This window comes from Entelurus aequoreus, linkage group LG04, assembly GCF_033978785.1.
Source record: "Entelurus aequoreus isolate RoL-2023_Sb linkage group LG04, RoL_Eaeq_v1.1, whole genome shotgun sequence".
NCBI lineage: Eukaryota > Metazoa > Chordata > Actinopteri > Syngnathiformes > Syngnathidae > Entelurus > Entelurus aequoreus.
This window is the reverse complement of record NC_084734.1, coordinates 6,176,598-6,202,676: the sequence shown is the minus strand read 5'-3', so window position 1 is coordinate 6,202,676 and position 26,079 is coordinate 6,176,598. Positions and strand designations below refer to the sequence as shown.

At 38.4% G+C, this 26,079-nt stretch overlaps 1 protein-coding gene across 1 annotated transcript in view; it reads left to right on the top strand.

Moving 5' to 3' along the window:
• Positions 1–1,761: 1,761 nt before the first annotated feature.
• The window catches only part of LOC133647712 (calcium-binding protein 2-like), a 67,778-nt gene continuing 43,460 nt past the window's right edge, over positions 1,762–26,079 (top strand). Inside the window, exons 1-2 of the mRNA XM_062043397.1 lie at positions 1,762–1,845; positions 6,691–6,957. Coding sequence (XP_061899381.1) covers positions 1,762–1,845; positions 6,691–6,957 — 351 coding nt within the window. The remainder of the gene's footprint in view (positions 1,846–6,690; positions 6,958–26,079) is intronic.

The following is a 26,079-nucleotide window of genomic DNA, read 5'->3' as shown; positions in this document are numbered from 1 at the left end:
ATCCTGTTCTGTCTCCCTGTAATGTTTGATCCTGTTCTGTTTCCCTGAAATGTTTGATCCTGTTCTGTTTCCCTGAAATGTTTGATCTTGTTCTGTCTCCCTGTAATGTTTGATCCTGTTCTGTTTCCCTGAAATGTTTGATCTTGTTTAGTCTCCCTGTAATGTTTGATCTTGTTCTGTCTCCCTGTAATGTTTGATCCTGTTCTGTCTCCCTGTAATGTTTGATCCTGTTCTGTCTCCCTGTAACGTTTGATCCTGTTCTGTCTCCCTGTAATGTTTGATCCTGTTCTGTCTCCCTGTAATGTTTGATCTTGTTCTGTCTACCTGTAACGTTTGATCCTGTTCTGTCTCCCTGTAACGTTTGATCCTGTTCTGTCTCCCTGTAATGTTTGATCCTGTTCTGTCTCCCTGTAATGTTTGATCCTGTTCTGTCTCCCTGTAACGTTTGATCCTGTTCTGTCTCCCTGTAATGTTTGATCCTGTTCTGTCTCCCTGTAATGTTTGATCCTGTTCTGTCTCCCTGTAATGTTTGATCCTGTTCTGTCTCCCTGTAATGTTTGATCCTGTTCTGTCTCCCTGTAACGTTTGATCCTGTTCTGTCTCCCTGTAATGTTTGATCCTGTTCTGTCTCCCTGTAATGTTTGATCTTGTTCTGTCTCCCTGTAATGTTTGATCCTGTTCTGTCTCCCTGTAATGTTTGATCCTGTTCTGTCTCCCTGTAATGTTTGATCCTGTTCTGTCTCCCTGTAATGTTTGATCCTGTTCTGTCTCCCTGTAATGTTTGATCCTGTTCTGTCTCCCTGTAATGTTTGGTCCTGTTCTGTCTCCCTGTAATGTTTGATGCTGTTGTGTTTCCCTGTAATGTTTGATCCTGTTCTGTCTCCCTGTAATGTTTGATCCTGTTCTGTCTCCCTGTAATGTTTGATCCTGTTCTGTCTCCCTGTAATGTTTGATCCTGTTCTGTCTCCCTGTAATGTTTGTCTGATCTTGATTGTGCTGAACATTTTAATTTGGGGATTATTGAAGTATTTGTGATTGTGATTGACAGTTGGATTTCAAACAATTAGGAAGGTTTGTGTCATGTTTGTCCTTTTAAAGAAACAATATTAAAACAGATTTTTTCATTTTCATACATTTTTGAAAAATCTCCAGGGAGCCACTAGGGCGGCGCTACAGAGCCACGGGTTGCAGACCCCCTGGTTTAGAGGCAGGAAAAAAGGCAGGCCTTGAGAGGAGTGAGAGATAACCGCACATGGCCATGTTGAAAAAAAGAGCAGGTAGAAAAGGGTAAGACGTAAAGCCTGACAGGTATAGGGTGTCACCTAAAGGGCTGAGAGGTAGCGAGTGCAGGAAGTTCAGATGATAAAAACCCCTGAAAGAAAGAAGGTGCAGCAGCAGCAGCAGCAGCCAGGACAGGATCGGATTGGAACATGACTCAATAGCACCGACTCAACTTTATTTCTACTGGACTGAGCAACATTTGAAGGAGGTGACATCCAGTGACCTTTGTCACCTTTTTTGTGGTTCATCCTGCACATTTGTGTGTCTTTCAACACAAACACAACAAACACAATTTGTGTGTCTTTCAACACAAACACAACATTTGTGTGTGTTTCAACACAACACAACACAACACAACACAACACAACACAACACAACACAACACAACACAACACAACACAACACAACAGAGAGGCTCAGAGCCAGGCAGGGGGAGGGCGAGCGAGAGAGAGAGCGAGAGAGCGCCTGTGTCACATCAAGATGTTCATGATCATTCGAGAGTCGGCGGCGGCAGGAGGCGCTGCTACAGCCATGAGCGTGCCACAGGAGCGCACCACCAAACAGGTGTGTGTGTGTGTGTGTGTGTGTGTGTGTGTGTGTGTGTGTGTGTGTGTGTGTGTGTGTGTGCACTTTTTAAGCTTGCTCTTTATTGTGCATTACTGTTATTAAATCCCGCCTGCATTCATTATGCACCGCAAACACTACCAGATACCAGAACTACCATTTCAGATAAATAGATTGGTGTTTCAGATAAATAGATTGGTGTTTCAGATAAATAGATTGGTGTTTCAGATAAATAGATTGGTGTTTCAGATAAATAGATTGGTGTTTCAGATAAATAGATTTCTGTTTCAGATAAATAGATTGGTGTTTCACATAAATAGATTTGTGTTTCAGATAAATAGATTGGTGTTTCAGATAAATAGATTGGTGTTTCAGATAAATAGATTGGTGTTTCAGATAAATAGATTTCTGTTTCAGATAAATAGATTGGTGTTTCACATAAATAGATTTGTGTTTCAGATAAATAGATTGGTGTTTCAGATAAATAGATTGGTGTTTCAGATAAATAGATTGGTGTTTCAGATAAATAGATTTCTGTTTCAGATAAATAGATTTGTGTTTCACATAAATAGATTTGTGTTTCAGATAAATAGATTGGTGTTTCAGATAAATAGATTGGTGTTTCAGATAAATAGATTGGTGTTTCAGATAAATAGATTTCTGTTTCACATAAATAGATTGTGTTTCAGATAAATAGATTTGTGTTTCAGATAAATAGATTTGTGTTTCACATAAATAGATTTGTGTTTCAGATAAATAGATTGGTGTTTCAGATAAATAGATTGGTGTTTCAGATAAATAGATTGGTGTTTCAGATAAATAGATTTCTGTTTCAGATAAATAGATTGGTGTTTCACATAAATAGATTGGTGTTTCACATAAATAGATTTGTGTTTCACATAAATAGATTTGTGTTTCACATAAATAGATTGGTGTTTCAGATAAATAGATTGGTGTTTCACATAAATAGATTTGTGTGTGATGCAAAAAAATAAATAAAAAAAAAGGTCCTTAATAAAATGATTGAAATAATGTTTCAACATGTTTAATGGCTGTTATAAGAAGCCTGTGACAGACATTGTTACGCAACAGTAAATCATGTCAAGGCTGCACTTGAAAGGAAAGACAAGATGGAGTTTTAGATGTTTGTTGATAAGCATGTCACGGATTATTCACTGCACTACTTACTGTCACAATAATTGTATCTCCGTTATCACAAAACTTGTTGTTGCCGTGAGTTCCCGGCGGGAGGACAAAGGCTGTCTTTGATCCCACCAAGAAGAAGGCTTGTAAAACTCCACTGTGTAGGATGGGAAGCAACATGAAGGCGTTCTGTTTCTTTGATGTATTGTAATCCACAGAAAGATTTTGTCTTGACCCGAGAACTACAAAGTGGAGAGGAAGCAGGACCTGACTCCCCTCCAGGGACCTTTTCTTTGAACTGTTTTGTAACCAAAGGCAATGGCTGTTTACGACCCCCGTCTCTTAGAAACAGCTAATGTCATGTAATCAGCGAAAGTCCAAATAAAAGAGGAGGCGTACAATCTTTGGTCCGAGCGTGGTGGAACACTGTACGAGGGTACAGGTGTACGCGCTCTCCTCAATTGAGCCAAACTTTATTCTGTCTCTGTTTAATTCCTTGCTTCGTGTCTTGTTTAATAGATGTCATCAGTGTTTGAACCTGACACTTACTAATCATTTATTTGTTACTATGTTTGGGAGAAGTTTCAAAAAGCATCAAAATATTACAAACACCTCTCAGTATGTGTTGTCAAAGTCCTTTTAGCTCATGGACGGAAATGTGTGCACACACGCGCCGGACTATTCAAATCATGGCATTAAAAGTAAAAGAATAAAGACAACTTTAGACTGTTTTCTTTGTCTTACTTTGGCCAAAAATAGAACAAACACATTCTGAAAATATTTCAATAAAAATATAGAAAAAACTACCGGCGGCGGTAAAGTTTAGATCCATGAAGGAAAGAAGAAAGTGAATGAATGTTTATGACTGAACACATTTACATACGCAGAAACATTTGTTTTCTGTTGTATTATTTTTTTGAATGAATGAAGTAACGTTTATGACAACCTTTTTCCAAAACAATATAGAATGTGAGATAAAACAGGTAAATGCATCCTGTCAGGTTCAAACACTGATGACATCTATTAAACAGACAAAGAAGCAAGGAATTAAACAGACACAGAATTAAATTTGGCTGAATTGAGGAGCGACGCCTGGACACTGTACCCTTGTACAATGTCTCAACACGCTCTGGCGAAAGATTGTACGCCTCCTCTTTTATTTGGACTTTCCCTGATTACATAGCAACAGCTGTTTCTAAGGGCCGGGGGGTCGTAAACAGCCATCGCCTTTGATTACAAACAGTTCAAAGAAAAGGTCGTAAAACAGTTCAAACAAGAGGTGTCTGGAACTTGGGCAGATCCTGCTTTCTCTCCGCTTTGTAGTTCTTGTTTTCAAAACGCGTACAAAAAAGTGGGACACCAAAGATTTACCGTGGGACTCCATTTTTAAAATACTAATCAAATATCATCCCGGGGGGCCATAGATCATTCGGATCTGGCCCGCGGGTCTTGACTTTGCCACGTAGGCAGTATGACGTATGAACAGTTCTGCACTACACGCATAATAAAGATATTAACTGGTGACAATATCACATTATCAGTATCAATTTCATCTGACCAGTATTTTTATTTTCCTAAATGTTTACAATGACACATTGCATGGGGGCACATATTCCCCGCTTTCATTTAGTTGATCAAATTATACATACAGGAAAAAAATGACCCAATTGTTTATTTATTTTGTGCACATTTGTTTTGATTCAAATAGTTATTTTGAATGATGTTGCTTTGAAAATGATTTCAATACTGTTTCAACATTTTTAACAAAGCTGGACTTTATTGTGACAAACATTGTCATGCCACAATAAAGCATATTTAGGCTGCACCTTAGTAGTATTTTTTGTTTTGTTACTATGTTTGGGAGAAGTTTGAAAAAGCATCAAAATATTAGAAACACCTCTCAGTATGAACAGTTCTGCACTATACGCATAATAAGCATGAACTGGTGACGATATCAGACATTATCAGTATCAATTTCATCTGACCAGTATTTTTATTATTTATAAAAGTTTAGAAACGACACATTGTATTGAGCACATATTCCTCAGTTTGATTTAGTTGATAAAATTATAAATATAGGAGAAAAATGACCCAATTATTTATTTATTTTGTGCACATTTTTTTTTGGTTCAAATAATTATTTTAAATTATGTTGCTTTCTAGTCAATTTAGTCAACAGATTTATAAAAAAAACATGGAATGTACACTTGAAAAATGATGCTTACCAATTAGGTCACAGGTGTCAAACTCAAGGCCCGCCACATCATTTTATCAGGCCCGCAACACCTGGAAATGATACGTGTCAATAAAGTATTTCATATTTTCTCACTAAATCTAATTGATTTTTTTTATTTTGACAGAAAAAATATATGTACTGCTTGAAATTGCATACCTTTTAAACTTTAATAGTATCCTATATTGCAACAAATATTATAGAATATTATCATACTTTCCAAACATGTTTTTGTCTAAATAAAAATACTTTACAGCAAACTACTCATCAAATTAATACAAATTACAATAAATTATACATTGTTCTTTACAGCATATTACTGTAAATTGAAAAAAAAACTACTACTGTTTTTTGCATTAAAATTCTGTTGACTGAGCTGCCAGTTTTTGACTGTAAAATGTACAATTGTTGTTTTTAATGGTGTATTACTGTAAATGGAAAAACGGTACATTTGTTTTTACGATAGAAAAACTGGCAGCTAAGTTGTCAGAATAAAAAAAAGAACTTGTACTGTTTTTCCATGAACTTGTAAAAACTAATGTCAATTTAATAGTAACATTCTGGCAACTAAGCTGCCAGATTTTTCTGTAAAACAACTCCCAAAAAACAGTGGTATGGTTTTTCCATTTACCGTAAAATGTTGTAAAAAATAAATTAAAAAACACTATATTTTACAGTAAAATGTTGTAAATTATTGTTTTTATTCTAAAATCAACAGTCTACTTAAAAAAAAAAAAATAAATGTATATATATATATATAAAACATTATATTTTACAGTAACATTTTGTAAATTTTAGTTTTTACGGTAAAATTAACAGTCTACTTAAAAAAAAAAAAAAAAATATATATATATATATATATATATATATATGTATATATAAATAAACACTATATTTTACAGTAAAATTTAGCAAATTTTTGTTTTTACTGTAAAATCAAGAGTCTACTTAAAAAAATACATATATATATATATATATATATATATATATATATATATATATATATATATATATATATATATATATATATATATATATATATATATTTATTTTTTATTTTTTATTTTTTATTTTTTTTTTGGGAAAAACTAAAATTTACAAAATTTTACTGTAAAATCAACAGTCTACTTTAAAAACAATAAACAGTATATATATATATATATATATATATGTATTTAAAACAATTTTTTTAAGTAGACTGTTGATTTTACAGTAAAAACAAAAATTTACAACATTTTACTGTGAAATATACTGTTGTATTTTTTACAACATTTTATGGTAAATGGAAAAAAATACATATATATATAATTATTAATGAAATCCAGTGGCAAATTCATACTTTATTCAGTGTTAAAAACGGCCCTCTGATGGCAGCCATAACTTTGAAGTGGCCCTCAGTGAAAACCACTTTGACACCCCTGAATTAGGTGAATCTGATCTTTGGACCTTTGTACTACTTGACTTTGCAGGTACAGGCCGCCATCAAGAAGAAGGTGGAGAAGCGGAGGAAGCGCACCAGCGAGCAGAGAGAAGACATCCAGGTGTCCACGCCGCAGCCCGGCCCCACTCACAGAAGCGTCCACATCCCACAGGTGTCCTCCGACGACGACCACGACCACGACGACCACGGGCAGTGGGTGGAGGAGATGATGGAGGGACCACAGAGAAGAGACAAGGTCAGAGAGGAGGCGGCGCCGGTTGACCTGCTGCCTATCGTGGACTCTGTGTTTGGACAGGTAATGTGTGTGCGTGTGTGTGTGTGTGTGTGTGTGTGTGTGTGTGTGTGTGTGTGTGTGTGTCAAACCTTATAATTATAATTGAAACATCACAAAGGAGCACAATCAGAGCGAGGTCCATATTGTTTGGGCGCCACACGAGTGGATTCTTGGGGGTAATGATTCAATTCAGAATAGATTCTCAATTCAAAATCAATACTTAATAAAAACAACATTGCCAGTTCTACAATTAACTACATTTCTCCATAAAATAGACAAACAGCTCTGATACATTTCCAAATTACTTAAAAGAAAACTCCTTTTTTTAATTGAAAATCTAGCCAAACATTTAATAAAGTCAAATCCAAAAAAGGCAAGAAGAGAAATATCCAACATTTCTCTTTTGTAAAGTGCAGCAAATATAAATCTTCTACATCAACAACATGATTTACCAGCCCCATTTAATATATGTACACCATTTTCTGGACTATAAGGCCAAAATGATAAGTGTGACCAGTAGATGGCAGTCAAGAGGTAGGTGTAGACTGCAATATGACGGCAGTAAACAACACCAAAACTTGAAATGTTCCATTGAAAATAAAGAATATTACACACGCCACTCAAAAATATGTCAAAATGTTTTTAGTATGACTTTGAAGCCACACCGCTTCTTGGCCCATTAAATATACCAGTATTACTATGGTATAGTATTATTATTATCATTATTATTATAGTATTACTATGGTGGACCGCAAAATGGCACTGTGGAAGTCTCTAATGTGGCCTCCTGCACGCTCGTGGCCTCCTGCTCGCTCGTCCGTGCCTGCGCCTCTCTCTCCTCATGGCCTCGGACGCTGCTGATAAAGGAGATTAGATAACCTGCCCCAGCTGGGCAATCTACTCACCTGTCATACACACTCCCTTCCCGCAGGAGGCGCGCTGACCACGCCCCCCTCCACAGGCATCTATTAGCAGACATATTGTCTGGCGTTTTGTTTTGCAATAATATCGGAAACCAACTTTTCTTACCTTCTGGTACCTGCTGATGTGTATTTGGGATCTGCATAAATCCTGAAAACTTGCGCCTGTCCGCCATTGTAGTCTGTGCCGACACCGTAGTCGATAAGCTTCTTCTTTTTCTCTATCTTCTTGTTATGTGACATTCATCTTGTTATGTGACATTCATCTTGTTATGTGACATTCATCTTGTTATGTGACATTCATCTTGTTATGTGACATTCATCTTGTTATGTGACATTCATCTTGTTATGTGACATTCATCCTTCACTGTTGCCATATGTAATATAAAGTAGTGTAAAGTTCTTACTTATATCTGTCAGTAAACTCACCATGAGAGCTCTAAAAACTGTAGTGGGTTTACATCATTCATCCACGGAACTTTAATTATTAGTAGACGGCTGGTTACTTGAAGACGAGTAAAACATCATCTATGCAACATTTCGAGCAAAGAACCAGCATGACATGTTATGTAGATCAGTGTTTTTCAACCTTTTTTCAGCCAAGGTAATTTTTTTCATTGAAAAAATGCGGCGGCACACCACCAGCAGAAATCATTCAAAAATGAAACTCAGTTGACAGTAAAAAGTGGTTGTGGCAATTGTTGGATATGACTTTAAAGCATAACCATCACTATAGCTCTTGTCTCAAAGTAGGTGTACTGTCACCACCTGTCACATCACACCCTGACTTATTTGGACTTTGTTGCTGTTTTCCTGTGTGTAGTGTTTTACTTCTTGTCTTGTGCTCCTATTTTGGTGGCTTTTTCCCTTTTTTTGGTATTTTCCTGTAGCAGTTTCATGTCTTCCTTTGAGCGATATTCCCCACATCTACTTTGTTTTAGCAATCAAGAATATTTCACTTGTTTTTATCCTTCTTTGTGGGGACATTGTTGATTGTCATGTCATGTTCGGATGTACATTGTCTTTGCTCCACAGTAAGTCTTTGCTGTTGTCCAGCATTCTGTTTTTGTTTACTTTGTAGCCAGTTCAGTTTTAATTTGGTTCTGCATAGCCTTCCCTAAACTTCAATGCCTTTTCTTAGGGGCATTCACCTTTTGTTTATTTTTGGTTTAAGCGTTTGACACCTTTTTACCTGCACCCTGCCTCCTGCTGTTTCCCACACCTACAAAGCAAGTAGCTACTTGCTGCCACCTACTGACATGGAAGAGTATTACACGGTTACTCTGCCGAGCTCAACAACAACACATCATTTGCAGACTATAATTACTGCTTTGCAAACAATATTTTGAACCCAAATAGGTGAAACTAGATCATCTCCCACAGCACACCAGACTGTATCTCACCGCACACTAGTGTGCTGCGGCACAGTGGTTGAAAAACACTGATGTGGACCACAAGATAGTGTTTTTCATTTAGAAAAAAATCATAATATGACCCCTTTAATGCGCCTTATAACCCAGTGCGCCTTTTGTATGAAAATAGACCTGACTAGAGCCGCACATCTGCACTCTTTTTGTGGCTGAATTAAATGAATATGAGTGAGAAAAAAAATATATTGAAAAAATATGAAAACACACCAAAAAAAATCCTCTATATACTTGAAGCTGTAGTTTGGCGATGCGGAGGCGAGCCAAACAACAAGTCTGAGTAGGCGTGAAAAGAAGGCAGAGAAGTTTGCTGGTGGTATATTAATGTCCATCTGGGTATGATCATGGTGGACACCAGTTTGCTGGTGGTATATTAATGTCCATCTGGGTATGATCATGGTGGACACCAGTTTGCTGGTGGTATATTAATGTCCATCTGGGTATGATCATGGTGGACACCAGTTTGCTGGTGGTATATTAATGTCCATCTGGATATGATCATGGTGGACACCAGTTTGCTGGTGGTATATTAATGTCCATCTGGGTATGATCATGGTGGACACCAGTTTGCTGGTGGTATATTAATGTCCATCTGGATATGATCATGGTGGACACCAGTTTAATACAAATAAAAAATAACAATTTATTTGTATTAAATCAACATAAAAAACACACATATATATATATATATATATATATATATATATATATATATATATATATATATATATATATATATATATATATATATATATATCAATATATATCAATACAGTCTGCAAGGAATACAGTCCGTAAGCACACATGATTGTATTTTTGTATGACAAAAAAAAAAAAAAAAACATAAATAAAAAAAAAATAAATAAATGTTGGTCAAAATGTTGATTGATGATGTTTTACTCATCATCTTCAAGTCGCTTTCTGAAACGCTCTTATTTATGTGCCTCCACTTGGACAGTGTCTTCTCCCCGTCATCTTTGTTGTAGCGGTGTAGCGTGCAAGGACGGGAGTGGAAGAAGTGTCAAAAGATGGCGCTAACTGTTTTAATGACATTCACACTTTACTTCCATCAATAACGGAGCAGCATCTCCTCATCCGGAAACAACAACAACAACAATAACACCAGAAATGTGTCCCGTGAAAAAGCGTCCAACCGGAACTCTCTATTAAGTAAAGTTCTTTGGGTGAATAATGTAAAGTCACTACACCGGTATGTTTTAGTGCTTTCATGGTGAGTTTACTGACAGATATAAGTAGGAACTTTACACTACTTTATATTAGAAATGGCAACAGTGGAGGATGAATGTCACATAACAAGAAGATAGAGAAAAAGAAGAAGCTTATCAACTACGGTGTCCGCATAGACTATAAAGGCGGACGCGTGCATTTTTTCAGGACTTATGCAGATCCCAAATACAGATCAGCAGGTACCAGAAGGTAAGAAAAGTTTCTTTTGCATAATATTGTGAAACAAAACGCCAGATAATATGTCTTACCTTATACACACAGCATAATAATACTCCTATGTTGAAGCACAGTACAATCCATCAAGTGGTGTGGCTTTATAGCTTACCAAAGTCCTACTAAAACATTTTGATAGACTTTTGATACGCCGTGTGTAATGTTCTATATTTTCAATGGAACATATACAATTTTGGTGTTGTTTACTTGAGTCATATTGCAGTCTACACGTATCTCTTATGTGTGACTGCCATCATATTGCAGTCTACACGTATCTCTTATGTGTGACTGCCATCATATTGCAGTCTACACGTATCTCTTATGTGTGACTGCCGTCATATTGCAGTCTACACGTATCTCTTATGTTTGACTGCCGTCATATTGCAGTCTACACGTATCTCTTATGTGTGACTGCCATCATATTGCAGTCTACACGTATCTCTTATGTGTGACTGCCTTCATATTGCAGTCTACACGTATCTCTTATGTGTGACTGCCATCATATTGCAGTCTACACGTATCTCTTATGTGTGACTGCCGTCATATTGCAGTCTACACGTATCTCTTATGTGTGACTGCCATCATATTGCAGTCTACACGTATCTCTTATGTGTGACTGCCATCATATTGCAGTCTACACGTATCTCTTATGTGTGACTGCCATCGTATTGCAGTCTACACGTATCTCTTATGTGTGACTGCCATCATATTGCAGTCTACAAGTATCTCTTATGTGTGACTGCCATCATATTGCAGTCTACACGTATCTCTTATGTGTGACTGCCATCATATTGCAGTCTACACGTATCTCTTATGTGTGACTGCCATCATATTGCAGTCTACACGTATCTCTTATGTGTGACTGCCATCATATTGCAGTCTACACATATCTCTTATGTGTGACTGCCATCACATTGCAGTCTACACATATCTCTTATGTGTGACTGCCATCATATTGCAGTCTACACGTATCTCTTATGTGTGACTGCCATCATATTGCAGTCTACACGTATCTCTTATGTGTGACTGCCATCACATTGCAGTCTACACGTATCTCTTATGTGTGACTGCCATCATATTGCAGTCTACACGTATCTCTTATGTGTGACTGCCATCATATTGCAGTCTACACGTATCTCTTATGTGTGACTGCCATCACATTGCAGTCTACACGTATCTCTTATGTGTGACTGCCATCATATTGCAGTCTACACGTATCTCTTATGTGTGACTGCCATCATATTGCAGTCTACACGTATCTCTTATGTGTGACTGCCATCACATTGCAGTCTACACGTATCTCTTATGTGTGACTGCCATCATATTGCAGTCTACATTTATCTCTTATTGTGACTGCCATCTACTGGTCACACTTATCGTTCCACCATGTACTGAATAGAAGTGCTTCGAGGTGGGTAAGCACAACTAAAGTGATTGTGTCCACCATAAGGCGTTTCAAGGGTTCTAAGGCGCACTGTCAAGTTTTGAGAAAATGAAAGGATTTGAAGTGCGTCTTATAGTCGGAAAACTCCAGTACTTAAAACTACTGCCAAAAACAGTTTGACATGTTTTATTTGAACTGAATCGCTGCTCTCTTTCCAAATAGGATACAACGGGTAGGAGTAGCGCCCTCTGCTGCATGTGGAGGGTCATTATCCCCTGGTGCCCCTTATCTCCACTACTGTTGCGTTGAAGCCTGCAAGCTTGCAGTCCTCTGCCTTTACTGGGAAGCCTCAGTTGCTACATTGAAGTCCACCACGTGCATCTCCTACATGTCATTGGAAGTAGCAGAAGAAAGCTGCATTTAATACGCAGCTTCTATTTACCCAGAGTGCATGCTGGGAGTAGCAGGAGCATCAACGCTGAGGATGAGATAGCGTGTGTTTGAGAGGATTTAAGCTCCTTTACTTTAGGAAACATTAGGAAAGTGTAATCCGTAACAGATAGCCAGAGATGCAATGATATCGCCGTATCCCCGGCAGCCTTTGTGCACCGTATCGCACATCCTGGGAGACATGGACACCATCACAGGCTCACACAGCAGAGCAGAGCGGCTGCAAAGAAACACAAAACCACAAAGCGGGAGATGAAGATAGCCTGCGTGAGTCATTCTGATATTTCTCAACCCGAGGATGACGATTACGTGCTGACGTCAGCGGGAACATGCAAGCCTGACGTTGGCAGTGATGCCGAGGGAGTGGGAGAGAGTCTGCAGAAGCAGGAAGTGGAAGGAAGAAGCAGCTCTACTTGATTAGAAGCAGGAAGTGGAAGGAGGAAGCAGCTCTACTTGATTAGAAGCAGGAAGTGGAAGGAGGAAGCAGCTGTACTTGATTAGAAGCAGGAAGTGGAAGGAGGAAGCAGCTCTACTTGATTAGAAGCAGGAAGTGGAAGGAAGAAGCAGCTCTACTTGATTAGAAGCAGGAAGTGGAAGGAGGAAGCAGCTGTACTTGATTAGAAGCAGGAAGTGGAAGGAAGAAGCAGCTGTACTTGATTAGAAGCAGGAAGTGGAAGGAGGAAGCAGCTCTACTTGATTAGAAGCAGGAAGTGGAAGGAAGAAGCAGCTGTAGTTGATTAGAAGCAGGAAGTGGAAGGAAGAAGCAGCTCTACTTGATTAGAAGCAGGAAGTGGAAGGAAGAAGCAGCTGTAGTTGATTAGAAGCAGGAAGTGGAAGGAAGAAGCAGCTCTACTTGATTAGAAGCAGGAAGTGGAAGGAGGAAGCAGCTGTACTTGATTAGAAGCAGGAAGTGGAAGGAAGAAGCAGCTGTACTTGATTAGAAGCAGGAAGTGGAAGGAGGAAGCAGCTGTACTTGATTAGAAGCAGGAAGTGGAAGGAAGAAGCAGCTGTACTTGATTAGAAGCAGGAAGTGGAAGGAAGAAGCAGCTGTACTTGATTAGAAGCAGGAAGTGGAAGGAAGAAGCAGCTCTACTTGATTAGAAGCAGGAAGTGGAAGGAGGAAGCAGCTGTACTTGATTAGAAGCAGGAAGTGGAAGGAAGAAGCAGCTCTACTTGATTAGAAGCAGGAAGTGGAAGGAGGAAGCAGCTGTACTTGATTAGAAGCAGGAAGTGGAAGGAAGAAGCAGCTGTACTTGATTAGAAGCAGGAAGTGGAAGGAAGAAGCAGCTCTACTTGATTAGAAGCAGGAAGTGGAAGGAGGAAGCAGCTGTACTTGATTAGAAGCAGGAAGTGGAAGGAGGAAGCAGCTCTACTTGATTAGAAGCAGGAAGTGGAAGGAGGAAGCAGCTGTACTTGATTAGAAGCAGGAAGTGGAAGGAAGAAGCAGCTGTACTTGATTAGAAGCAGGAAGTGGAAGGAAGAAGCAGCTGTACTTGATTAGAAGCAGGAAGTGGAAGGAAGAAGCAGCTGTACTTGATTAGAAGCAGGAAGTGGAAGGAAGAAGCAGCTGTACTTGATTAGAAGATGGTTTCCTGGTGGTGCTGATGGAGTCTTTGACGATCCTCCTGGTAAGGGTGTATCCCTTTATGGAGGATGCCTGTGCGTGACTTAGTTTTACGTGGGGAGACTGGTGCACAGACAGTCACCACACCATCCTTGCCAGAATGGGGTCAGGGTCTAGTGGCATGGAGTCCAAGACCACTGGGGACCCTTTTCTGCTGCAGCCTTCTTCCGCCATCGCAGCCGTTGTGGTAGTTCTTACGTCTACCGTCTTCCGCCTGCTATGCTCCGCCGTTGAGGTCTTCACCGTATCCCTGGCTGGGGGTCAGTCAGGTACTAGATCTTTGCCAAGGCCCACCTGGGGTGACAGTGGTAAAGGGGTTCACCTCCTAGTGGCCCAAGACCCCATAGAGGAGCCTCCACTTTAACGTCATGGCCAGGACACTGCAATATGACGCCAGTAAACAACACCAAAACTTGAACAGTTCCTTTGAGAATAAAGAACATTACACGGCGCTCAAAAATACGTCAAAATGTTTTTAGTACGACTTTGGTGAGCTTTGAAGCCACACCGCTTGATGGATTGTTGGAGCATTACAGCTAGCGTAGTCAGAGATACCAGCATTACTATGGTGTGTGCATAGCAGCACCCATTAGCAGACTTATTATCTGCCGCTTTGTTTCGCAATATTATGCAAAAGCAACTTTTCTTACCTTCTGATGTGTATTTGGGATCTGCATAAGTTATGAAAATAACTTATTTTTCTCTATCTTCTTGTTATGTGACATTCATGTTGCCATTTCTAATATAAAGTAGTGTCAAGTTCTTACTTATATCTGTCAGTAAACTCACCATGAAAGCACTAAAACATACCGGTATAGTGAGTTTACATTATTCACCCAAAGAACTTTAGTTATTAGAGAGTTCCGGTTGGACGCTTTTTCACGGGACACATTTCCGGGTGTTGTTGTTGTTTCCGGATGAGGAGATGCTGCTCCGTTATTGATGGAAGTAAAGTGTGAATGTCATTAAAACAGTTAGCGCCATCTTTTGACACTTCTTCCACTCCCGTCCTTGCACGCTACACCGCTACAACAAAATGACGCTGTCCAAGTGGAGGCACGTAAATAAGACCGCCCACAAAACGGCGCATCCTGAAGCGGCTTGAAGATGATGAGTAAAACATCATCTAGTCAACATTTTGAGCCAAGAAGCAGCATTACATGTTATGTAGACCACAAGGAAGTCTTTTACATTTAGAAACTAAACATTATAATAATGTGACTCCTTTCATGCGCCTTATAATCCAGTGCGCCTTTTGTATGAAAATAGACCTGAATAAACCCACACACACACTGGCAGTGCGCCTTATAATCCGGTGCGAAATATGGTGCGGAAAATACGGTATTTGATTGACCGCTTGTTGCCAGGCAGAATTCACAGAGCTCAAATTAAAACTGTTAATAGTCCGCTAAATTACTCTGGGGGACATATTTTTTCAGAAAAATGCCTCCACTATTATTCTATTATTATGTCACATTAACAATTTGACTTCATTAATAATTGATAATAACAATAATAATGATAGTATTACCAAGCAATATGTTAATGCTAAAAAAAAACCCCAGTGAGCTGCAATAATAAATCAATTAAATCCATTAATTAGATTAGAAAAAAGCTCTGATTTGTATTTGTTGCTTTAATTAATTGTTTGAAAATTGTTCAAATTCAAACCATATGGAGTATTATATTATGTTTCTTCAATTAATTGTTAAATGAGTGAAAGTAATAAAAAACAAGTTCAAATCAAGGCGAGCACAGAACTTTGAATATGTGGACATAGTTTCATGCAATAGAGCGAACATGAGAGCGGTGGCGCGTGTGCTGTGATCTGTGTGGCGGAAAAAAATAGATATATATTTTTTAAACTTTTACTAATGCATACATGATAAAAGTGCAATTTTAATATTGAGTTGTTTTTGTTTTTTTTTAAGAATGAAGGTTTTGGCACACAGAAAATATTTTGTTTAGTTCAACTATTTCCATAAAATACACAATTGAGGCTATAAATTGGCTTCTATCCGCTTACTCGATTCATCCAAAAGTCATCAACGGATTACTCAATTACTAAAATAGTCGACAGCTGCAGCCCTAGTCGTCAAAGATCCTGCTATTCTTACGGATGCACTGCAAAGAAGAAAGTTAAAGATCCTCTGAATGACAGAGCTTGCTGCTCTTTTTAAGGACATGCTGCAAAAAGATATCAGTAGTCGCGTTTTTGGTTAAAAAAAACCCCGTAAAACACAGCGCTGTAGCATCACAATATGATCACCAAAAATGATTCCCGGGCGCGGCACCGCTGCTGCTCACTGCTCCCCTCACCTCCCAGGGGGTGAACAAGGTGATGGGTCAAATGCAGAGGACACATTTCACCACACCTAGTGTGTGTGTGTGTGTGTGTGTGTGTGTGTGTGTGTGTGTGTGTGTGTGTGTGTGTGTGTGTGTGTGTGTGTGTGTGTGTGTGTGTGTGTGTGACTATCATTGCTACTTTAACTGTATTACTGCTCTCCAAAACAACGATCATTTGTAATAGTTATATTGAAACATTTTAGAAATGAAAACACATACTATTTAATACTTCAATAAAATACATCTGGATAACTTTTATTGAATATGTTTTTTTGTACTGCATCTTCTTGTGAAAAAGGAAGACTAGAGCATGTTTTGGCATCAACATCAACTCATGTTCCATTTCAGCGTTTTTCAACCTTTTTTCAGCCAAGGCACATGTTTAGGGTTGAACAAATGCGTCGGCACACCACCCGCAGAAAACTTTACACAACTAAACTCAGTTGGCAGTAAAAAGTGGTTGTTGGATATGACTTTAAAGCATAACCAAGCATGCATCACTATAGCTCTTGTCTCAAAGTAGGTGTACTGTCACATCACACCCTGACTTATTTGGACTTTGTTGCTGTTTTCCTGTTTGTAGTGTTTTACTTCTTGTCTTGCGCTCCTATTTTGGTGGCTTTTTCTCTTTTTTTGGAATTTTCCTGTAGCAGTTTCATGTCTTCCTTTGAGCGATATTTCCCGCATCTACTTTGTTTTACAATCAAGAATATTTCACTTGTTTTTATCCTTCTTTGTGGGGACATTGTTGATTGTCATGTCATGTTGGGATGTACATTGTCTTTGCTCCACAGTAAGTCTTTGCTGTCGTCCAGCATTCTGTTTTTGTTGACTTTGTAGCCAGTTCAGTTTTAGTTTAGTTCTGCATAGCCTTCCCTAAACTTCAATGCCTTTTCTTAGGGGCACTCACCTTTTGTTTATTTTTGGTTTAAGTATTAGACACCTTTTTACCTTCACACTGTTCCCGACAACTGCAAAGCAATTAGCTACCTGCTGCCACCTACTGACATGGAAGAGTATAACGTGGTAAGTCTGCCGAGCTCTAGACAGCACCGACACTCAACAACAACACATCATTTGCAGACTATAATTACTGTTTTGCAAAAAATATTTGTAACCCAAATAGGTGAAACTAGATCATCTCCCTCGGCACACCAGACTGTATCTCACGGCACACCAGACTGTATCTCACGGCACACCAGACTGTATCTCACGGCACACCAGACTGTATCTCACGGCACACCAGACTGTATCTCACGGCACACCAGACTGTATCTCACGGCACACTAGACTGTATCTCACGGCACACCAGACTGTATCTCACGGCACACCAGACTGTATCTCACGGCACACCAGACTGTATCTCACGGCACACCAGACTGTATCTCACGGCACACCAGACTGTATCTCATGGCACACCAGACTGTATCTCACGGCACACTAGACTGTATCTCACGGCACACCAGACTGTATCTCACGGCACACCAGACTGTATCTCACGGCACACCAGACTGTATCTCACGGCACACCAGACTGTATCTCACGGCACACCAGACTGTATCTCACGGCACACCAGACTGTATCTCACGGCACACCAGACTGTATCTCATGGCACACCAGACTGTATCTCACGGCACACTAGACTGTATCTCCCGGCACACCAGACTGTATCTCACGGCACACCAGACTGTATCTCACGGCACACCAGACTGTATCTCACGGCACACCAGACTGTATCTCACGGCACACCAGACTGTATCTCACGGCACAGTGGTTAAAAAACCTTGCTGTATTCAATACGTCACCTTTCTTTGATTGACAGCTCTTGTTATGGACACCTGCTGCTGCTGAGCAACTGACACCAGATCAGTGCACACGCGTCTAATTTACATGACCACTTGAAATGTGATGAGAGGGAAGTGAGCTGCTAACTAATCAGTCTTAGTGGTATCAGTGGTGTCACTTTGTCTAGTACGTCATTGATGGTGTATTGTTTGATTTATAGTTCTTCGGTGTGGTGTGGCGCCAGACTTGTAATTCTCTTCCAAAACACTAGGGGGCAGTGTCTCTAGAAAGAGCAACTGCAGTGGTTGTTGACTAGATACTGGATTTCCTTCCTGTCAAGTGACAACATCTGTGTATACACTGGAACTAATCATTCATAATCATCACATTCCTTTTAATGGACCTTTTACTTGTAAACCAGAGGAAAATACATTCGGAAAGACGGACTGAACGAGTCCCGGCAGAGGACGCTATTATTATTTGCAACGCTATTGGCCGTTCGGGACATGGGGGAAAAGAGACTGTTTCTGTTGTGTGCCCATTGAAGTGTTGCAAACACCTGAGGCTAAGGACTGTCACGTGACTTCCAAGGACTTCATGAACCTGCCACTTTTACACAAAGTTTATGTAGGATTTGTTGAAAAACTTAATGCCCAACAATGTCTGATTGTGGGCAAACGCTTCGAGATATCGACTTTTCCAAAAAACCGTGACGTCCTCAAGGCTTTTAGGAAAGTTCCGGTGTTGTCGGATGTCCGATAAGTGGAGAAATGGGCGAATTAGAGCGAGTAGGAAAATAAGAAGATTTGTGTTTTTTCCCCGCCGACATCTAACATTGGAGTCAATGAGAGACTTAGCTGACTTTCTTGGCTTTGAGGGCCAACAGAAGCCAAATGGGACACATGAGTTCCATAAAAGTGACATTTTGTGAGAGTGGACATGTGCGTCAATGTTTTCACCCAAACACACGACAGCGGGATAAAAGATGCGGGCGGCCGTGAGGAGAGGTTGTTCACCAAAAATAATAATAATGTTTTCAGGGCTTCCACGCTCTAGTAAATTAGAGAGGACGCCGTCTGCTTTAATGGAGGAAGGTCGATGGCGTCAACATTTTTTTAGACAAGTGTGTGAACAAAACCAGACGTTAAGCACCGAGCTACGTGAAAGTATGGCTGAGCTACAAGACGAGGTCATCTTGTCTTTTTGCTGTTTGTCTCAGAGCAAGCATCCATTAAAATGAAGGTAGCCATTAAATTGGCCCATTTGTGAATAGCGTTGCCATGGTAACATGAAATGTTCCCAATTTAGAGTACCCCCATCGGCGCGAACGAGACCTTTCTGACGGTATAACATATGTGGGGGTTTGTCTCGTATTATTCGTGGCAGAATAAGATAGAGGAACTACAATAAAGTATGAGCAGTGAGAATATGGGCTGCTTGCATTGCAGCAGGCCCATAATTAAAACTGTTAAAGAACTGTTTTTAGTCAAACGACATGCGGGTGTTTATCTGTATAGTCATAGTCACAGTTCACAAATGTTTGTAGATATATTGTCCTTGAAAGATTATTGAATTAACAGAATTAAACCAGTTAGTAGCACCTACTCAGTGGTCTAGTGGTTAGAGTGTACACCCTGAGATGGGTAGGTTGTGAGTTCAAACCCCGGCCGAGTCATACCAAAGACCTATAAAAATGTGAGCCATTACCTCCTTGCTTGGCACTCGGCATCAAGGGTTGGAATTGGGGGTTAAATCACCAAAACTGATTCACAGGCGCGGCCCCCACTGCTGCTCACTGCTCCCCTCATCTCCCAGGGGGTGGAACAAGGGGATGGGTCAAATGCAGAGGACCAATTTCACCACACCTAGTGTGTGTGTGGCAATCATTGGTACTTTAACTTTAACTTAAGATTGACAATAAAAGTTGAAAAGAGTGCCGTACTTGACATTTTCTGCACGACAACAACACCATCAGCTGAAAACAACACATTCAGTCATTATTGTTTACAGCGCATGGAGATATTAAGTACACAATATCAGTTGTCATGCAAGTGTGTAATCACGGTTGTTTCATTTCATACAATAACTTGTGCATTTCAAGCAGAAAGTCTGTGAGGTGTAACTGTAACTTTTAGCAAGTTGCAAACACACCCTTTAAATGTTTGACAAAGCCATAATTACTATTATTTATTACTGGCAACTATGTACTTTGTATTATTACTATCTAAGGCCCAAAAACTCCAGATGGGAGTAGCTGCTTTACATGATTTTATTATTACTATCTAAGGCCCAAAAAGTCCAATAGATGGGAGTAGCTGCTTTACATGATTTTATTATTACTATCTAAGGCCCAAAAAGTCCAATAGATGGAGTAGCTGCTTTACATGATTTTATTATTACTATCTAAGGCCCAAAAAGTCCAATAGATGGGAGTAGCTGCTTTACATGATTTTATTATTACTATCTAAGGCCCAAAAAGTCCAATAGATGGGAGTAGCTGCTTTACATGATTTTATTATTACTATCTAAGGCCCAAAAAGTCCAATAGATGGGAGTAGCTGCTTTACATGATTTTATTATTACTATCTAAGGCCCAAAAAGTCCAATAGATGGGAGTAGCTGCTTTACATGATTTTATTATTACTATCTAAGGCCCAAAAAGTCCAATAGATGGGAGTAGCTGCTTTACATTATTGTATTATTACTATCTAAGGCCCAAAAAGTCCAATAGATGGGAGTAGCTGCTTTACATGATTTTATTATTACTATCTAAGGCCCAAAAAGTCCAATAGATGGGAGTAGCTGCTTTACATGATTTTATTATTACTATCTAAGGCCCAAAAAGTCCAATAGATGGGAGTAGCTGCTTTACATGATTTTATTATTACTATCTAAGGCCCAAAAAGTCCAATAGATGGGAGTAGCTGCTTTACATGATTTTATTATTACTATCTAAGGCCCAAAAAGTCCAATAGATGGGAGTAGCTGCTTTACATTATTGTATTATTACTATCTAAGGCCCAAAAGTCCAATAGATGGGAGTAGCTGCTTTACATGATTTTATTATTACTATCTAAGGCCCAAAAAGTCCAATAGATGGGAGTAGCTGCTTTACATGATTTTATTATTACTATCTAAGGCCCAAAAAGTCCAATAGATGGGAGTAGCTGCTTTACATGATTTTATTATTACTATCTAAGGCCCAAAAAGTCCAATAGATGGAGTAGCTGCTTTACATGATTTTATTATTACAATCTAAGGCCCAAAAAGTCCAATAGATGGGAGTAGCTGCTTTACATGATTTTATTATTACTATCTAAGGCCCAAAAAGTCCAATAGATGGGAGTAGCTGCTTTACATGATTTTATTATTACTATCTAAGGCCCAAAAAGTCCAATAGATGGGAGTAGCTGCTTTACATGATTTTATTATTACTATCTAAGGCCCAAAAAGTCCAATAGATGGGAGTAGCTGCTTTACATGATTTTATTATTACTATCTAAGGCCCAAAAAGTCCAATAGATGGGAGTAGCTGCTTTACATGATTTTATTATTACTATCTAAGGCCCAAAAAGTCCAATAGATGGGAGTAGCTGCTTTACATGATTTTATTATTACTATCTAAGGCCCAAAAAGTCCAATAGATGGGAGTAGCTGCTTTACATATTGTATTATTACTATCTAAGGCCCAAAAAGTCCAATAGATGGGAGTAGCTGCTTTACATGATTTTATTATTACTATCTAAGGCCCAAAAAGTCCAATAGATGGGAGTAGCTGCTTTACATGATTTTATTATTACTATCTAAGGCCCAAAAAGTCCAATAGATGGGAGTAGCTGCTTTACATGATTTTATTATTACTATCTAAGGCCCAAAAAGTCCAATAGATGGGAGTAGCTGCTTTACATGATTTTATTATTACTATCTAAGGCCCAAAAAGTCCAATAGATGGGAGTAGCTGCTTTACATTATTGTATTATTACTATCTAAGGCCCAAAAAGTCCAATAGATGGGAGTAGCTGCTTTACATGATTTTATTATTACTATCTAAGGCCCAAAAAGTCCAATAGATGGGAGTAGCTGCTTTACATGATTTTATTATTACTATCTAAGGCCCAAAAAGTCCAATAGATGGGAGTAGCTGCTTTACATGATTTTATTATTACTATCTAAGGCCCAAAAAGTCCAATAGATGGGAGTAGCTGCTTTACATGATTTTATTATTACAATCTAAGGCCCAAAAAGTCCAATAGATGGGAGTAGCTGCTTTACATGATTTTATTATTACTATCTAAGGCCCAAAAAGTCCAATAGATGGGAGTAGCTGCTTTACATGATTTTATTATTACTATCTAAGGCCCAAAAAGTCCAATAGATGGGAGTAGCTGCTTTACATGATTTATTATTACTATCTAAGGCCCAAAAAGTCCAATAGATGGGAGTAGCTGCTTTACATGATTTTATTATTACTATCTAAGGCCCAAAAAGTCCAATAGATGGAGTAGCTGCTTTACATGATTTTATTATTACTATCTAAGGCCCAAAAAGTCCAATAGATGGGAGTAGCTGCTTTACATGATTTTATTATTACTATCTAAGGCCCAAAAAGTCCAATAGATGGGAGTAGCTGCTTTACATGATTTTATTATTACAATCTAAGGCCCAAAAAGTCCAATAGATGGGAGTAGCTGCTTTACATGATTTTATTATTACTATCTAAGGCCCAAAAAGTCCAATAGATGGGAGTAGCTGCTTTACATGATTTTATTATTACTATCTAAGGCCCAAAAAGTCCAATAGATGGGAGTAGCTGCTTTACATGATTTTATTATTACTATCTAAGGCCCAAAAAGTCCAATAGATGGGAGTAGCTGCTTTACATGATTTTATTATTACTATCTAAGGCCCAAAAAGTCCAATAGATGGGAGTAGCTGCTTTACATGATTTTATTATTACTATCTAAGGCCCAAAAAGTCCAATAGATGGGAGTAGCTGCTTTACATGATTTTATTATTACTATCTAAGGCCAAAAAGTCCAATAGATGGGAGTAGCTGCTTTACATTATTGTATTATTACTATCTAAGGCCCCAAAAAGTCCAATAGATGGGAGTAGCTGCTTTACATGATTTTATTATTACTATCTAAGGCCCAAAAAGTCCAATAGATGGGAGTAGCTGCTTTACATGATTTTATTATTACTATCTAAGGCCCAAAAAGTCCAATAGATGGGAGTAGCTGCTTTACATGATTTTATTATTACTATCTAAGGCCCAAAAAGTCCAATAGATGGGAGTAGCTGCTTTACATGATTTTATTATTACTATCTAAGGCCCAAAAAGTCCAATAGATGGGAGTAGCTGCTTTACATGATTTTATTATTACTATCTAAGGCCCAAAAAGTCCAATAGATGGGAGTAGCTGCTTTACATGATTTTATTATTACTATCTAAGGCCCAAAAAGTCCAATAGATGGGAGTAGCTGCTTTACATGATTTTATTATTACTATCTAAGGCCCAAAAAGTCCAATAGATGGGAGTAGCTGCTTTACATGATTTTATTATTACTATCTAAGGCCCAAAAAGTCCAATAGATGGGAGTAGCTGCTTTACATGATTTTATTATTACTATCTAAGGCCCAAAAAGTCCAATAGATGGGAGTAGCTGCTTTACATGATTTTTATTATTACTATCTAAGGCCCAAAAAGTCCAATAGATGGGAGTAGCTGCTTTACATGATTTTATTATTACTATCTAAGGCCCAAAAAGTCCAATAGATGGGAGTAGCTGCTTTACATGATTTTATTATTACTATCTAAGGCCCAAAAAGTCCAATAGATGGGAGTAGCTGCTTTACATGATTTTATTATTACTATCTAAGGCCCAAAAAGTCCAATAGATGGGAGTAGCTGCTTTACATGATTTTATTATTACTATCTAAGGCCCAAAAAGTCCAATAGATGGGAGTAGCTGCTTTACATGATTTTATTATTACTATCTAAGGCCCAAAAAGTCCAATAGATGGGAGTAGCTGCTTTACATGATTTTATTATTACTATCTAAGGCCCAAAAAGTCCAATAGATGGGAGTAGCTGCTTTACATGATTTTATTATTACTATCTAAGGCCCAAAAAGTCCAATAGATGGGAGTAGCTGCTTTACATGATTTTATTATTACTATCTAAGGCCCAAAAAGTCCAATAGATGGGAGTAGCTGCTTTACATTATTTTATTATTACTATCTAAGGCCCAAAAAGTCCAATAGATGGGGAGTAGCTGCTTTACATGATTTTATTATTACTATCTAAGGCCCAAAAAGTCCAATAGATGGGAGTAGCTGCTTTACATGATTTTATTATTACTATCTAAGGCCCAAAAAGTCCAATAGATGGGAGTAGCTGCTTTACATGATTTTATTATTACTATCTAAGGCCCAAAAAGTCCAATAGATGGGAGTAGCTGCTTTACATGATTTTATTATTACTATCTAAGGCCCAAAAAGTCCAATAGATGGGAGTAGCTGCTTTACATGATTTTATTATTACTATCTAAGGCCCAAAAAGTCCAATAGATGGGAGTAGCTGCTTTACATTATTGTATTATTACTATCTAAGGCCCAAAAAGTCCAATAGATGGGAGTAGCTGCTTTACATGATTTTATTATTACTATCTAAGGCCCAAAAAGTCCAATAGATGGGAGTAGCTGCTTTACATGATTTTATTATTACTATCTAAGGCCCAAAAAGTCCAATAGATGGGAGTAGCTGCTTTACATGATTTTATTATTACTATCTAAGGCCCAAAAAAGTCCAATAGATGGGAGTAGCTGCTTTACATGATTTTATTATTACTATCTAAGGCCCAAAAAGTCCAATAGATGGGAGTAGCTGCTTTACATGATTTTATTATTACTATCTAAGGCCCAAAAAGTCCAATAGATGGGAGTAGCTGCTTTACATTATTTTATTATTACTATCTAAGGCCCAAAAAGTCCAATAGATGGGAGTAGCTGCTTACATGATTTATTATTACTATCTAAGGCCCAAAAAGTCCAATAGATGGGAGTAGCTGCTTTACATGATTTATTATTACTATCTAAGGCCAAAAAGTCCAATAGATGGGAGTAGCTGCTTTACAATGATTTTATTATTACTATCTAAGGCCCAAAAAGTCCAATAGATGGGAGTAGCTGCTTTACATGATTTTATTATTACTATCTAAGGCCCAAAAAGTCCAATAGATGGGAGTAGCTGCTTTACATTATTGTATTATTACTATCTATGGCCCAAAAACTCCAGATGGGAGTAGCTGCTTTACATGATTTTATTATTACAATCTAAGGCCCAAAAAGTCCAATAGATGGGAGTAGCTGCTTTACATGGTTTTATTATTACTATCTAAGGCCCAAAAACTCCAGATGGAAGTAGCTGCTTTACATGATTTTATTATTACTATCTAAGGCCCAAAAAGTCCAATAGATGGGAGTAGCTGCTTTACATGATTTTATTATTACTATCTATGGCCCAAAAAGTCCAATAGATGGGAGTAGCTGCTTTACATGATTTTATTATTACTATCTAAGGCCCAAAAAGTCCAATAGATGGGAGTAGCTGCTTTACATGATTTTATTATTACTATCTAAGGCCCAAAAACTCCAATAGATGGGAGTAGCTGCTTTACATGATTTTATTATTACTATCTAAGGCCCAAAAAGTCCAATAGATGGGAGTAGCTGCTTTACATGAT